The 16,960-nt window shown below is 39.7% G+C and overlaps 1 protein-coding gene across 7 annotated transcripts in view; it reads right to left on the reverse strand.

The window, feature by feature from the left end:
• Positions 1–3,597: 3,597 nt before the first annotated feature.
• The window catches only part of dtnba (dystrobrevin, beta a), a 29,778-nt gene continuing 16,415 nt past the window's right edge, over positions 3,598–16,960 (reverse strand). For 2 of the 7 annotated variants that reach the window (XM_044049055.1, XM_044049054.1), the window contains 12 exons: positions 15,313–15,437; positions 13,158–13,229; positions 12,345–12,422; positions 10,680–10,764; positions 10,392–10,471; positions 9,324–9,437; positions 8,093–8,189; positions 7,800–7,820; positions 7,488–7,641; positions 5,720–5,809; positions 5,569–5,620; positions 3,616–3,645 (listed from right to left, as the gene is read on the reverse strand). In XM_044049055.1, the coding sequence (XP_043904990.1) occupies positions 3,633–3,645; positions 5,569–5,620; positions 5,720–5,809; positions 7,488–7,641; positions 7,800–7,820; positions 8,093–8,189; positions 9,324–9,437; positions 10,392–10,471; positions 10,680–10,764; positions 12,345–12,422; positions 13,158–13,229; positions 15,313–15,437 (981 nt within the window). In that variant the 3' untranslated portion in view covers positions 3,616–3,632. Of the gene's footprint in view, positions 3,646–5,568; positions 5,621–5,719; positions 5,810–7,487; positions 7,642–7,799; positions 7,821–8,092; positions 8,190–9,323; positions 9,438–10,391; positions 10,472–10,679; positions 10,765–12,344; positions 12,423–13,157; positions 13,230–15,312; positions 15,438–16,960 lie in introns of all 7 variants that reach the window. The other 5 variants (XM_044049056.1, XM_044049052.1, XM_044049057.1 and 2 more) reach the window with 5 other exon arrangements.

A 16,960-nucleotide genomic window follows, 5' to 3' on the forward strand; every position in this document is an offset into this window, starting at 1 on the left:
CAAAAATATACACGTCTCACAGCTGTAACGTGAAATAGAATCAGCCCCCGACTTTTGGCGCTTTTCCACGACACAGTTCCAGCACGACATGGCACGACTCAGTAGTCACTGAACTGAAACAGCCGAATGGGTCGTGATTCGGCTCACGATCGGTGTCACTAAATACACGAGACTCCTCTGTAAGATATTGAGATTTTAGACATTTCCTTTGCTAAATGTTAGAGATTAACACATGTTTTTCTAGGTTTTTCTAGTCTTTTTAACTGATCTACAGCTCGGCATTGTTCACCTTGATTCGCGTGTCGGACGTCGCACTCATGACTCTTCCAGTGATGAGACTCTCTGACCAATCAGTGGCCCGCAGTCTGTCGACGTCACATTTAGGGTGCGGTCACACCAGCTCCTTCTAAATCGAATACTAGTTTGTTTTCTCGGAAAGTCTGAACTCTGATACGCAACCAAAGAATCAAATTCTGATCCGCAACCAAGGAATTGAACTCTGGTCCACAACCAAGGAATCAAAATCTGATATGCACCAAGAATCGAACTCTAGTCAGAAGTTGTCCTGCCTTAACCAAAAGATGAGTGAGTGAGTTTTCTTGTTCATTGTTCATTCTCGTCTTCTCCCTCAGTAATTATTGATGCAGCGCCACCTCAGGCGAGGAGGGGAATACGTTATTCAAAAGGTTTGATTCGTTTCACTAAAGTTCAGTATGAAAGCAAACTCGGACCGGCTGAATGTTGCAACCCCCAATTGAACCCCGTCTGGCGGACAATTAGGTGTGAAAACGACATAAAAAAGTACCAGGTACTATCCCCTAATGGAAAAGCAAAAATAAAAGGAGTCGTGCTGGAACTGTGTCGTGGGAAAAGCGTGCCATTTGTCTTATACTCACTAACTTTGGGTCAATGTTGGATTTGGACGGAGACGGCGGTCTGAAGATTATTTGGGGCGTTTACAAGAGTCACAGAGAACTTCAGCTTCCACAAACAAATGCATTCGACAGGAAGTTTAGAGCAGCAAAGTGGGAGGAGTTTATTTATATTTTTTCAGTTAACAAATACAGTGAAGGAGCCATGAATTACTGAGTCGTTTTTCCCATTATATTAATGTGTGTCGATGTTTGTGTATAAGTGGATAGTGGGGTTGCATGTATATTAAATATTAAATTAAGGGAATCACTTGGTCATGGAAAGAAACATGGGATCATTTTTACTTCTTCTACCGCTGAGAATCATGGGTAAGGGTATCGTTTTCATACTTATGTCATACAATCTCATTGTAAAGAATTTTTTATTTCTATGTTCTTCTTTCTAAGAAAGAAATGTGTGTATAATTGAAAGTAAACACCACTTCTTTCTATAAATTAAAATGATCGTTTACATCCCAAATGATTCAGTATTTAACAAGAAAAGAAAACGACAGAACAAACTTGTTTTGATGAATCACTGCACTGTCACGACAAGAGTGAGTAAATAATTAGCAATTTTGTGGGAACTATAAATCGATTACTAAATGAATGAGCAACTAATTTGACAGTTAATCAGTTCATCTGCTTTGTTTTTCAGCATCTTAATCACAATTTTCGCTTGTGGACAAAACAATGTCTTTTACCATTTTATTTTTTTTTAATTTTATAAAAAAAGAACAAGAAAACGCTAACAGACTGATCTGTCAGCTGCCACTTTGCTGCACCAACCCTGTTTAACACACACACACAAACACAGACAGACAGACAGACAGACAGTATTCAGATGTCCTCTTTAACTGTCGCTCCACTGCAGTAGTGGGAGTCCACAGAGAGGCACGGGCGACCTGAGCTGCTCTCAGCACCACAATGACACTGATCTGGTCCAGGTTTCACAGACCCAGGACCAGGACCAGGACCAGGACCAGGACTCTTCCAACTCTTTCCCCCTGCCTCTGTGTCTCTGTCTCAGGCAGACGGGACCAAGGACCGGGAAACATCCCATTAAAGCTTATCGTCACAGCAGGGCCTGACCACACCGGCGTACGCGCAAACACTTGCACTCTTTATAGAATAAATGTGAAAAAATAATAATCACAAAGCAATAATAAATACGTAGCACACAGTGCTGAATCTTGAACATCTTACGCCTCACTTCTTCTCGTCTTTCCTGTTCCTTTCTCTCACATACTCTTCTCTTCCATCCTGATTCTGAAACCTTCTACCCTTTTTCTCTTATCCTCCTTCTCCATCTCTTCACCATGTCTCTCTCTGTCACTTACTCGACCCTCAAAAACACAAAAATTGGCAAGAGCACACGCACACATGCTACAGTACACGTCAGTAGGTGTCAGTACGAACCATCTAATCACAACAAAAGTCAAACCCACAGTGACCAGACACACACACACACACACACACAGAGAATCACAGCTATACATCAGTAGGGACCCGCGGGGGTCATTTGGTGTCCAGCATCATGATTGGTTGTTTGGCAGCGGAGCTGAAACGATGATCGTAGGAAAGGAACACTTTGAATCCCTGCCGGGGTTTTTTTCTTTCAGTCATGACTGGCTGTGACGAGACGTCACACTGTCTGAGGAGGAAGAGACACAGAGACACGGGATCAGTGAGACATGTGAGACATTTTCTTTTCATGTTTTTATGAGTGACATGTGGGATTAAAAGGAATAGTTCCAACTGCTTGTACAGCGATGGAAAATAGCTCTCACCTGGACAAATTTTGAGTGAATATGAAAGTTCATGTGTTCAAAAAAATTAGGTGTAAAAATCTACCTCAGGTGACAACATTTATAAATAGTAGTATTTATAAACTATTATACGATGGGGAAAAAGTCATTTTCGTAACCAAAAAAACACCAAAATAAGAGCTTGAATACTTTTCTACACAACTGAACCGCTAAAATAAAACACCAAAGTAGGACTAAGGCAACTAATGATTATTTTCCACTAATTTCCGGAGGTAAAATGTGTTATTCGATCATCACACGAGACACGTCTCATTTCCACAATTCCACAATTGACAATAATGTCAAAGGAGAAAATAAAAGCCCTTTATAACAGCTCTTTACTGTCTTTCTGTCAAGTTTACAAGTAGCAAAAGATCTGGAAAAATCTGATAATTAATAACTGGTCAAAGTGAATCTGACTGAAAAGATCTGGAATACGATGATGTTTTGTTTTGTCAAAAAAAGGTGTGTGTGAGTGGGGGGGGGCACATTTACATGGTAGAAAAATCTGAAAACTTGTTATATTTATTTAAAAAATACTCAAACTGGTTAACTGATCATGAAAATAGATTCATTTAGTAATCAGTTATAGAATCGATAGATTGTTGTAGCCCGACACCAAAGTGATTTTTAAAAATGAGCAGGAAACACCAAAATACACCTGGATTCCATAATCTCACACATTTTTGAGTCAACAGTGTGTAAAACTATTGCCTATCACCTAAGTGTGTGAATTTGTTCTTATTTTTCCATTTCCAGCTACAGAAGGAGCTTTCTGGGGAAACTGAACTGGCAAGTACAGACAGTTCAGAGTGCGCGAGTCTCCTTTACTTCTTATTGTTAGGAAAATGAAAAAGAAAGTACATCTGGTAACTTACTTCTTTGTCTTTTTTTGTTGTTTTTCTTCAGATGATCACTTTAACCTGCTGGAGAAGAGAAAACACTGTGAGTAGAAGAAGACAAGTGTAATCTGACGATGAAACAAGTGCGACAGGTTTCTGCCAAATAAAAAAAACTGTAACAAGAACCAGACAAGGCTGTTAACACATAAACTTTAACAGAACAGTGTAAACAGACAGGTGTTACACAAACTGTGCATGTTTCGACTTAACTGTGGTCGTCATTGCTCCTCATGTCTGTCTGTCTGGACGGATGGGAAACGGGTCAGGGGTCGTTGGGTTAGTACAGTCATGAGCGTTAGCAGGAAGTCTCATCTCTGCAGGCGGTTCTCTCATTAAAAAAATAAAAGAGAGGCGGGGCTCCGTAAAGCTCTGCTAATGAAGCTTGACAGACGTACAGACGCTCGCAGACACCGAGAGCGCATTAAGGAGAGTTTTGTTAGCAGTAAATTGAACAAACTCCTACGACCAGGGTTTCCACACCTTGGTTTGGAAATTGAAGAACTTCTCAAGGACTTTCCAGGACAAAATTGCCCTCAAATTCAAGGACAGAATGTGCTCACCCAGCTTAAGATGTAGAGAGCAACTTGTATGAGCGTCGTTGCCCATGATGGCGTCCACTTATATTGATTTGCATGTGGACAAGTGATTGTCCTTTTTGAAATCTTGGAATTTTCATTTCCCAGACGTCACGTCGCCCTTCGCTCTCTTGCTTAAGTTTACTCTTTAACTCGCGTCAACGGGTGGAGAGCGACAGTGGACAGTGTCCACAACACCGCTAGTTCTGCGTACATCAAGCAATGCGTCGCAACAAACAAGGGAGACATTTACCTAAATATCAACTTCACTTCTTTCCTTGCACAAAATTCAAGCACTCAAAGACCCATGTCTATTTAGGGTGATTTTTTAAAAACTTTCAAGGGCCTTGAACATTTTTTTATAATTCACAAACTTTAAAGGATTTCAAGGAACCTGTGGGAACCCTGTAAAGTGCTTTACGGATAAAGTTGGACTGGATTGGAGGGTTTTTGCATTATTATTTTGTCACTTTGGTAAATAATCTGAATTATTTGTCCACTCCTGTCTTTTAGAAGCTTTCTCAATTTGTTTTGTTTTTTTTCTGGAGACATGATCTCAAAAGTTCAATGAGTTTACTCCTGCCCTCGAGAGCTGAGAGGAAAGACCAACTCAGCTGACAGGAGGAAAAGCTGGATCTACTTCCTCGAGGCCCTCGGGGGCCCAAAGCTTGTTCTTACAATGTCGTTTTCAACGATATTCACCGCAACATGTCAGCGGTTTTCAGTGTAAATCGAGAGGAAAAGGGCTGTTTGAACGTCGACGCGTGGCTTCGGGGGACTACCAAAACGAGCCGATTCCACGCATTTATACAACAATCAATCAGCTGATGACAGAAAAAGAAAAATGATTATCACGTGTAAGGAAACAGGGCACCGCTTCATATCAACGACTACATTATGGATGATGATTAAGAACAGACGTGAGTTGATATTGTGTCCCTTCAGAGTCATAATTATGGACACACACACATGTTTCGAGTATGTCCCCCCAGCCTCGGGACGTGTAGACAAACCTATTAACCGGAAAAAATTTAACTTACTGTCATGAGATCAGATCTCTGTGCTTTCCTGTTTTATTATGATTTTGCATGAATAAGCTCATGGGCATGGAAAACAGATTAGACTTTTTTTTTTGGTCTCGTCTTCCAAGTTCTTCCAGGGAAAGCAGAGAAACATGCTGGACTATCTATTATTATTATTACATTAGTTTATTCAATAAGCTTTTGTTGTTGTTGTTGTTGTTTGGGTTGTAAATCAACCTTGAGAACATGTCAGTGGAGCTACGGTGAATGAGTTAATCTGAAATCGTGAGTAGAATTAGGAAAGGCAGGATATTAGGTTACGGAGGGAAAAAAGGATATGAGACACTTACTTACCTCTGTCCTTCCCGTTCAGCAACCTCTCCTCTTCCTCACGACCATCATCTAGTCAGAAGAGGAGAAGGAAATGTCAACATTCTATTCCAGAAGCGACGAAACACGATGAGTAACATCTGTGGGAGAGTAGGAAGAGTTTGTTTGTACCCGAGTGCAGCTCTTTGACCAGTGAGGACACAGTGTTGGTGATGGAGTCGGCTGCGACGAGGAGGTCGTTTCTCAGGTTCCTCCTGGAGCCTGAAGAAAGAAAAGTTTATATTTTACTGAGTTACAAGGCAACCAAGTGATGAGTCAATTCAGTTTAGTATTGTTCCTGGTGTGATACTCGTCAAAAACACTGTTTAAGACGAAAGTAAAATCAGACACGACCTCAAAACTCCCAAAAAAATCATGGAAATATTTCATTAAGTCCAGGCTGTAAAGAGAGACAAGAATGTGGGTGAAGAATGCAGCAGTAGAGTGATGATGTGGACTTATTTTGAGAACAGAAGATTGTATCAAAAGAATAATATTTGTACTGTAGATACTCCAGGCTGTGATATCAGCGTTGATATCGGACGATGAAAAAGTCGTTTTTTTAGCCATCCAGGGTTTGCACACATTTTACCAATTACGTTTCCAAACATTTCCACAATATTTTACCAGACTTCCACAAAAGGTTGGCCCCTGCAGTGACTGTAACGTGCAGTAATGAGGCTCTTCTTCCTTCGATGTGCTCGCCCTATTGACCTGTACTCACCTGGAATATCTTAGTCGACTTGCAGGACTTTCACTCTCACACAACATGTAGCTTGTGACGCGCGTGTCATTCGGCATACAGTACGTGAGAGGCGTTCGCGCAGCTTGGAGTCTTATACATCTGATATATTTGATTTCATTATTAATTCAAAACATTCACTTAATGTCAAACCATTGCCAGGCCTGGAAATGTGTTTTCAAACTTCAAAAGTTCAATTACACTATAGTACTTGGTTCCCTCTTTCAGCTTGTTTGTATTGGGTGTTTTTTTGTTCCATTAGACCGACTTCGTGACGGACCAAATAACTGACAAGCAGTTAAGCTGTCGGCTAATTGGTACCATGCTGTAAACTGCAACACGGCATGAATCTCTAGTTTCCTCGCAGGTCTGAAGATGGCACTCATCTCAATGACACCATGTGTTTCCTCACTTCTTCTTCTTCTTCTTCTTCTTCTTCCGTGTGACAGCTTCTATTATTTCCAGGTGAAAACCTGGGTATTGGGAACTGTCAAAACATTTGCAGCAGAGCATCCAGGCCAGTTTGAGTCCAGATGAACAAGTACACGCTGGAGTCATTTGACTCCCAACCTCCCAAATAACAGAGGGCACATGTTACCCCTCTTTTCATTGAGCTCCACTGGCTCCCCTTAGCCTACAAAGTGCTTCATGGGTCTGCTCCCATGCTACTTAAATGCTCTACTGAAGGATTACGTTACCCCTCGACTACTCTGTTCATCAAAGAATCGCCGTCTGGCGGTGCCAATGCCCCGCACAAGACAATCCTTCAATTCAGACTCTTTTCATGTGTCGTTCCATGCTGGTGGAATGACTTACCGGGCGCAACCAGAACAGTCTATCCTCTTCCAATAGCATCTTGGATCCACCTCCGCACTCTCACCCTCTTATCAGTCCACTGCTCCTATCTGGTGGAATTCTTTCCAAGACTACTTCTCAATAATCTGTGTGTGTGTTTGATTTACTCCAATTATAGTTGGACTAATATGTGTAAATATGTATTTTAAAAGCCCCGGTTGTAGTCGTACAAAAACAATAATTGTAATGTTTATTTGATTATTTCATTTTAAAAGACCTCACAGATGCAGCAAATGAATTTGCAGCTGCTAATTAAACTTGTCACAGCAGGAATACTTCACCTCCAAATCCAATCCCTCTCACCTTGAGCAAAGGCCTCCCGTACGTCGCCACCCACTCCCGCGAGCGAGTCCTGAGGCGAGTACATGTGAGCCTGAGGAGACGCGGCGCCCACGGAGCGGACCGTCGATGGACTCGGTCGGGAAGGAGAGGCGTGAGAAGAACCAGCGGCCTGCGCCTGAGAGACGGATTTCAGGTGGTAATTACCACTTTAAAATCACCTTAAGTCATCATCTGTGTGACCCACATGAAATAAACTGACATCTCCACAAAGCAGAGTTACTCGTTTAGAGAGGGGAGAAGTGAACACATGAACATATCAGGGAGTGAACTTACTGCCTGTCGTTGTTCCTCATCCTACCGCACCACAACATGGGCAGTTGTAAACAAACAGGCAGGACAAAGGATGGAAGAAAAAGAAGAAGAAGAAGAAGAGGTCAGACAAGGTCACAGCCAGAAACTGAGGTAAAAAAAAAATCATACAAAAAGGAGGAAGTAAGCAGGGAGGAAAATGGAGCTTGTTATTGCAGGAGGGAGCGAGAGGGGGGAAATAAAAGGAAAGCTTTGCCCTCTAGGGTGTGACAACACAATACAGTGAAGATAATAGTGTGAGTGTGTGTGTGTGTCACCTTGAGCAGCTTCATCAGTCCCTCCAGCTGCACCATCAGTCCCCTCCGGCTCTCCTGGAGAGACGACATCCTCTGCTCCAGCTCGTCTTTCCTCTGTCTGCAGCATTACACACACACACACACACACACACACACACACACACAGACAGCAGCTTATCCTCCATTACTGTTCCTAATTACAAAGTGTCATTAGGAAGGAATTAAATAAGCAGAGGGACTCATTTCAGGTATCTAAATCAGTATCAGGTGTCACAAACAAACACACACACACACCAATAGAATCATCCCTGCAGAGCGGCCAAAACAAAACCAAATTTGTATTCACTGTCTGTGGATTATGGACTTATATATGCATGTTAGATGTTTTTATGCTGTATATATGTAAGTGCTTTACTGAAGTACTGATTTGTTGATGTATTTTTGTTACAGGACAAAAGCCTGACCAGGGACAGAGATCGCAAATTAGCACTTGGCTCAGCAGATGTTGTCAGCAGCAATGTGGGAACCCTTGACCTTTCATTTGAAAGGCGACCCCAAGACTTTCAGTTCTCACGTGATGAATCCTTAGGCCCAATTTAATACTGGAAAAAAAGTCTAATTTGCCACATACACTATCCAGCCACTTTATTAGGTACACCTGTTCACTTTATTGTAAACGTTTTTAATCAAATAATCTTCTAAAAACAATTAAATGCCCGGAATCTTTAAAGCCACTAAATTTGCAAATCTGGCGCCCTCATGTGGTCACATAGAAAAATATCATTGTTTTAGACAGTCAAGTAATATCTCATATTTTAAAGAAAAAGAAAAATGTCAAAACATCCCTCCTGTAGTGATAGTAAATGCTCTAAAAAGGTCACTGAGAACAAGAGGCTCCTGGTGGAGAAACATCTTCTCCTCCTCCTCCTCTCCCTCCTGACGTTTTGCTTTCAATAAAAAAAAAAAAAGCAAAAGCATAAACAAACTGAGGATTTTTCCACAAAAATCCACCATCTGCCAGTGCCATCTGCCATAAAGTGCTCCCTCCGTGCTGCAAAGCAACACAGCACATTTCCCGCCAAATCTGATGCCGCAGAACACACAGCGCAGTGAAAATAACGGCTTTTAAAAAGCTTGTGTACACAAAGGTCTGGGCGTCGTTTCAGTCAATGTATCAGGTTAAAACAAACACAAATAATAGTCATAGTGTGTGTGTGTGTGTGTGTACAGCAGGTTTCAGGTTTGTGTTTACCTGAGCTGGCGGAGCTCGGCCAGCAGCGTCGGGTTGGTGCAGCCTTTCTCTGGACTGAGCTGGCCGGCTGCGTCGTGTTCTGTTCGGATCCGTTTAATCTCTGCCAAGATCTCTCTGTGAAATAATACAAAAAAAAAAACTCTTCAGTTTAGGCTGGTGGATTTGCACTGTTTATGCAGAGAGAGAAATATGGGATTACACTGGGTTTAGATGAACTAAATCTGGGAGATTTAGTTTGATTTTTAGATAATGTATGTATACACATGTTCTGAAGACATTCAGTACCACAGTGAGGAGTCATTTTAAACTGTTGTTACATGTTAATGATGGCTCTAATTAATCAGTTTTCATTGAGTAATCTGCCAATTATTTATCAGGACACTGATGATAAACTGTGTCCTGGAGCAAAAATGGCGACATTATTACAAATTATTTTTGTCTTGACCAGTGTCCAAATAGAGGGAAACTACATTTAAATCAATGAATTAAGTAACTCTACAACAATCTATTGATCTAAAACCCAAAAGATACTCAGTTTGTAATAAGATTTACAAAAACAAAGGAAAAAATGCTTTTAACTTGACAGAGCTGTAACCAAATGAGTCATCATTGTTTTTAGTAGGATAAAAAAAGCATTTAGGTGCTTAAACCTTTGATTATTGTAAAAAAAAATTATTAAATTTTTTGAATATTACAAGCTTATCATTTTTGATCATTTCTCATTTTCTTAGCCCAAATTTGATCAGCGAAAGGTCAGATAAATCAGGCTGAAAACTCAAAATTCACTTCTACCAGCACTTTAATAATCAGAAATGACAATAAAGTGACAGACACTAATGAGCATGAGTCAAAAAATAAAGAGTAAGGAGTTGCTGTTTAAAACAAGGCAATCAGAGATGGCAGACTTCACTCTATCCACCCAACAAGCCTCTGTCAGCCTCTGTTAGTCATATTGGCAAGTGTGGAAACACAGACAGACAGACAGACAGACAGACAAAACAATACTTCACTCCTACTCCGTGTGGTGAAATAATGATCACTCCTTTTCTTATGTTCAGTCATATCTACCTATTTTTGCACTCCAGCTGAGCGATGAGCTCCCTCTTCTGTTTGTTCACGTCAAAGTTGATGCTGCGGTTCGGAATCACCTGAAACACACACACACACACACACACACACACACACACATTAGACTCACTCATGCAGTCACGAAAAGGTTGATTATTAATCTCTACACAAGACCTTTGTTTCTAAAAACAAGAGACCGTGTGAATACAGAGTTGTGTAACATACAGGAACCTGACTGTATATTTGATATAATGTGATAATTTAATTGTTTTGTTTTTATTGACTCACTCCTGAGCCGTCGCTCTCTGCCAGTCGAGACGTGTAGCGGGCGATGAGTTTGTGCTCCTCGTCTTGTCTGCTGGGACTGTCCACACTGTCAACACACACAGATTAGGAAAAATTAAATACAACCTGCAAAAGAATTAGATCTAGTGTGATTTATTTATTTTTTTTTCAAATCTATACTTTATTTTACCTTCTTTTTTGTTAGATATATATACAGTATATGATCTAAACTTTAATTGTGACCTTGTTGTGATGTAACAGGATTGTTTTATCTAGAATATGGACTTATTTATACATAACAACAAGCTGTCAGTGTCTGGACAAATTGCTTGACTATCCTTTCAAGGTACAACAAACCTGCGGTCGCCATCCATCACGTCTCACAGCTGTACGAACCATAAGTGCACATTTGAAAAAGCTTTTATTCTGAAATCTGTTTCATTCTCCATCCTGCTACTATACTGTACATGCTTGTTGTTGTTAACAATGATCAGGCTTTGCAGGTTTTCTCGCTTTTGTTTAAAATTTATTGTGGGGATTTTTTACAGGAAGTGTGTAATGTACCCAAATGTTGAAATGCACTTAGTGTAAGTCGCTTTGGATAAAAGCGTCTGCTAAATGACATGTAATGTAATGTAATGTAATGTTACTCTCACTATTGTTTGTGTTTTGTTCCACAATCCATTCAGCCTTCTCTGGACCCACTCATGCACGTTCCTCCTTAGTTGTGAGGACACTTTTTGACCCTTTTATCGCATTTCTTAGCGCCTTTTACCTAAAGCTCTTGAAACTCGACACCACACTCGGGCAACAATGACGTCATTTCCAGTCTTGTATAAAGTACCTCAAAGGGATACTTGAGTAAAAGTAAAAGTATGTTAGCAGAAAAATTACTTTGGTAGAAGTTGAAGTCATTTTATTTTATAATATTACTTAAGTAAAAGTCTTAAAGTATATGACATTTACTGTACTTAAGTATCAAACGTCATTTTCTGATTTAAAACGTACTTAAGTTAAATTAAGTAAGTAAAATTGGAGAAATGGGGTTGAGCCATGGTGGCTCAGTCGTAGGTGCGAGTTGTCTTTCAACTGGTAGGTTGTGGGGTTCAATTCCTGGCTCTGCTATTCTAATACGTGTCCTTGAGCAAAGACACTTAACCCCATGTTGCAGCGTGTGAATGGGTGAAAACTGTAGTGTAAAGCAGCTCATCAAGACCAGAAAAGCTCTGCATAAATACAGACCATAATACCAACTCTTTTTTCATCTAGAATCCACAGCAAATTTCCCCACTGGTACAATAAATTCTATCCTATTCATTTAAACTTCATTTTACCTTTCAAATGTAATCAAAAACTTATTGAAGCTTCATTTATTTAGTGAATCTCAGTGGTGTCAACATCTATTACCCTCTGTTCAGTCACATATAAACAATATCTCCATAATATTTCATTACAGGCAATATAATAATCTGTGTTTAAAGGAGGAGAAACGAGCTGTTTTGGTGTCAGAGGGGATTATAATTTGGTTAATATTTGCCTTTTTTCTATTGCATATTTAATCTAACAGTACTGGAGGGTAACTGTTCTGCACCCTGCTCTCTCCTCCCTCTCTGTTTTTGTTTGTGTTGGTGTAAACACCCCCCCGCTGCATCCGTGCTCCTCGCTCACCGTGGGCTGCCCTGGAGACGATTCACGTACGCGGCGATGAGAGCGTGTTCCTCGTTCATGCGCTGAGCCGCTGCCAAACTGGAGCGACGGGGAAAAAAAAAAGATAATGAAACAGACGGTGATTATGACGCTATTTCAGCAAACTGCAGCAATCACAACAGCTTCATTACACCACTAACAGCTACAGTTTTCACACATACACACGTAGACATATTAACAGTGTGCTGCTAATTTATATTTATTCAGATTATCATTTAGTTTTTATATCAAAATGTTTTCTTTACACATAAGTTGACAGTGTTTTTCCCTGCATGTGAATAGAATAATGTGTTTTAAATAAAAAAATATATAGATATTCATTTATTTCTTTACTTACACTCATTACTTAACTCATACTCAAGTGTTTTAAAAGAAAAATCAAAGGGTTAAAGTGATAAAATTCAAAAAAATGAAATGAGATATCCCCTCCCATGATAATCCCTTAATATTTCAGTCTACCAATAATAAAAAATCAAATTTGTATGAGCTTTTTTCAAAAGATACTGTGTACTAGTTGGGGTGGGGTAGCTCAGTGGTTAAGACCGGTACCCTGTGTACAACAGACATCATGGTCGCAAGTTCAACTCCACCCCTGGCTGGTTGTACTCAATTCCCTTTAGATAAAAGCGTCTGCTAAATGACATGTAATGTAACGTAGTTGCCACATAAAAAGCCCAGATTATATTTTCTACAAATCTGATCAAATAAATTGATTTCAATTGGAATAAAGTCGTTTTAGGTTATAATTGTGATTTTAATTCTTTGTGTTTTCACCTCTTTGACGTCTCAGGAGAGGACGAGGACAGTAACATGGCCTCACTGGTGTTTCCAACAGGACGAGCCGGACTGAAACACAAATACAATATATGCACACACAATGTGTCAGTGATTAATTGTATTTCGACAATCAATAATCAAGTTTAAGCAGGGGGTTTATCTGATTTTTAAGCTTCTTAAATGTGAATATGTTCTGGTTTCTTTTTCTCCATGTAACAGAGAAATCATTAAAAGTGAATAAATGTGATTTGTGGACATTCGATCCAATCCACCTTTATTTGTAAAGCGCTTTACAAACAACCACAGTGGACCAAAGACGTGAATAAAAACACTTGAAATCAAATAAATGAAGCAACATCAACAACTTAAACAGTGTCAAAGGGCAATGAAAATATGAGAACATCATCGTTTCTTAATCAATCGAGAAAATAATCGACATATGTAACTAATCGTGAGCTGCAGCCCTAATGCGGCGCTGAATTGTTAAAACACAAAAGGACTTTCAATCAAAAACACAATCATTCTTTCACACACATCAACAGTGAAGTGCTGCTGCTCTTGTCTGAGCAAACACAGACACACACAGACACAAAGGCCATAGATCAACAGAGAGACACAATGACAGAAGAGAGAAAAGTCTGTGTGAACACAGAGACACAACAGATTAATTCAGAGAAAACTCTGACAGTCTGAACTCGACAACAGAGGAACAAATGTGACGCAGCTCTGTTGTAGCATACTCACAACGATCAGTGCTAAGTGCAGCGTCTGTGTGCTGGCCTGGAAACAAGTCGAGTCAATGTTTGCAGGTCTGTACTGACCCAGTCTTTGAAAAAATAAATCAAACCACAACAGGGGTGGAGCCACCACACAGGCCTGGATCAAGAGGTGGGACTTTTTTTTTTTTTATTTGTTCATATTAATTAAACTTTCTGTGAACAAGCAACTCCACTGATGATATATCTGTAAAAAAACACTGTGATTCCAAAGGAAGAGCAACATCACATTGAAACACTGTCTTCAATAAAGTTCTTTAGTGGCCTGGGATGAAAGTTTTATTCAGCCGTTTGTGTTTGGTGATGTGCGGATTGTCTGGTCTCTCCCTCTCCGGCTCCACCGGTGCCATAAAAAAACAGAAAAGAATCAAGTCTGCAGAGTGTGTGAGCAGCCGTGCGAGTAAATGAGTCACAGTGTGTAAATGTTTCACTTTCTGCCATAAAAACTCAACCCGTTTACACAGTTTTTAATGTTAACTTCACCTGCGCGACAAAGCGAATCAGCTGTCTAACATGTTGTGTGTATATACTAGTATTTAAATGACTCATAAATTACAATTTACTGTCTTACAGTGTCATTGTATCATGGTGGTATTATCATAGCAACAGTTTCTGGTCAATTAATTCAACTTAAAAGTAATGTGTTACATTTTTTCCTGCTGATACAGGTTATACAGTAACAAAAAACGAATTTTCTTGCATGAATTTGGGATCCAGTCTAACTATAATGTTTGGATTTATTGAAACGATTATGTATATATCACTGAACCTGTCAGTTATTTTCTCGATTAATCATCTCATTGTTTGGTCAATAAATTGTCAGAAAATGTTGAAAAATGTTGACCTGCGTTTCCCAAACTTTGAACATGATTCAGTTTTAATGCTTTCTTTGTGATATGGCGCAAAGAATCCAGAAATAAGTCACATTTAAGAAGCTGATTTTTTGTCATATTTAAAACTCCAGAGGTGCAATGCCAAATTTAATACAGACTTTTTGTGGTGAATTATCATGAGATAAACGAAAGAAAAGTGTGAGAGTCAATGTGTGTGTGTGGTGAAATAGTCCATTAATAGCCCTTTAAACTGATTTAATAACACCTGTAAGACAAGTATATTAACTAAAAATAGGCTAATTAATGCCAAGAGTTCAGGCTCACAGTGAGAAAATCACAACTTTAAACTGTAAAATTAATACCAGCTGAGCTCCATTTAGCTTTTTCTCAGTTCCATGCTTGTCCACTGTCTTGACTTACGTCATGTGATCACCTGTGACCTGTGATTTTTTTTTGTACCTTTTCATTTACATAATGACTGGAGCTAATGACATAATATAATGTGTAGTGAGTGTGGAGTGTGTTACTGCTGTGAGGTCTTACACAATGTTGGCCAGGTTAAGTGTCTTCTCTGGTTCCTCGGGATAAATCGGGTGAGAGGATTCTCTGGACGACACGCAGCCCAGAGTCCTGCTCAGGGCACGGCCGAACTTCGTCGCCGGTGACTTCTACACACACATACACACACACAGAAAGAGCGAGGGAGAGAAATATGAGGTCAGTGTTTGAAGACCATGTGACATTTATAAAAGGTGACAGCCTTTAAAGGTCCAGTGTGTGGAACTTCCATCTCTCCCCCCTGTGGAGTAATTACCAAAACTTTTCTCGACACGATTTGCTCTCCACACTCTCAGCTCTACATAAGACATAAACTTTACTTTGTGTTTTTACAATACTTTGGCAAGTTATTTGCTGTATCTATATCTATAACTTGGAGCTGCATGGTGCAGGAACAGCAGGAGCTGTGACTGAACATGCGGGCATGACGTCAGGCAGTCGTTCAACATGATCAAAATACAATTCTACTTAGTCCTATGGAATGTCCACGAATATCTTTAGCAGAAGAATCAGTTTCGGACATTTTCTGTGGGCACTTCATAGTGTTTTCAGGAGGGATGGGACATTAGTCCGATACAGTCATTTTAGACTATTGTTCTGTATTGAGTGAAGCGTCGGTATTTCACATTTCTATCTATCCGATGTCCGATGTCCAAACCAGTGACTTTGACCGGTATCGTGACCAATATCGATACTGATCCATACCTATTCCCATCCCTAGTTTCCCCAGTCCAACTGTATGAAGCCACCTCGCTTTACTGATGTGTGATCTTATCTGACACTGGTTTGAAAGTAGTAGATATTTTTCTTATAGTTTGAAGTTATGCACTAGAGCAGTGGGCAGCAACTGGAGGCCCATGGGCCAAAACTGGCCCGCCGGCATTAATATCTGGCCTGCAAGATTAATTCAAAATTCTTTAATAAATATTTTAGTGAGTTTCTCATTTTCACAAAAACAACCAAGTCATGCAGAACTCAGTGCCTCTTATTCTGAAAATAATGTAACTTCTTTTTCAAACCAACTATTATCTATCAACTTTGCCATTTTCGGTGAACTAACTTTGCCATTTTCGGTGAACTAAGGTGGCCTTCACATTCCAGGCAGGAAGTCGTTCTTCGCCCTTTGTGTGATTTTTCTACTGTACTGTACTGTGATCAAACTAAATGAAGTGCAACGGCATAAACAGAATTGCGCTGTTGATAATGATGTTTGAAGTCTGCAGAGGATTACGAGGATGCGGTTCCTTTGTGAAGAGGAGGATTTTCTCGGACGGACAGAAGCTGCTGCTGTATCGGAGGGATTTATTGCTCTTCTTACAGAAACATTAGTAAGACAAATTATGCTGAGCCTGAGTGATGAATAATTCAACAACTAACTATCCATCTATTTATACCCTGTAAACATTCTCCCCTTCTGATTAGAGCTGCTTTTATGGAGGTGTTATGGTGATTTTATGTCTTTGTGTCATTTACATTCAGGTCTTTTCTTCATTTGCCACATCATTTAAAAGGAAAATTGTACATTATACCTTTTAATTTCCAATTTTAGTTGGTAGTTATCTTATAAATTAATATTTTTTTTACACAAAACATATGAGGATCATGAATAAATTGTTGTTGTTTATGATTACGT

This window comes from Solea senegalensis, linkage group LG17, assembly GCF_019176455.1.
Source record: "Solea senegalensis isolate Sse05_10M linkage group LG17, IFAPA_SoseM_1, whole genome shotgun sequence".
In the NCBI taxonomy this organism is placed as follows: domain Eukaryota; kingdom Metazoa; phylum Chordata; class Actinopteri; order Pleuronectiformes; family Soleidae; genus Solea; species Solea senegalensis.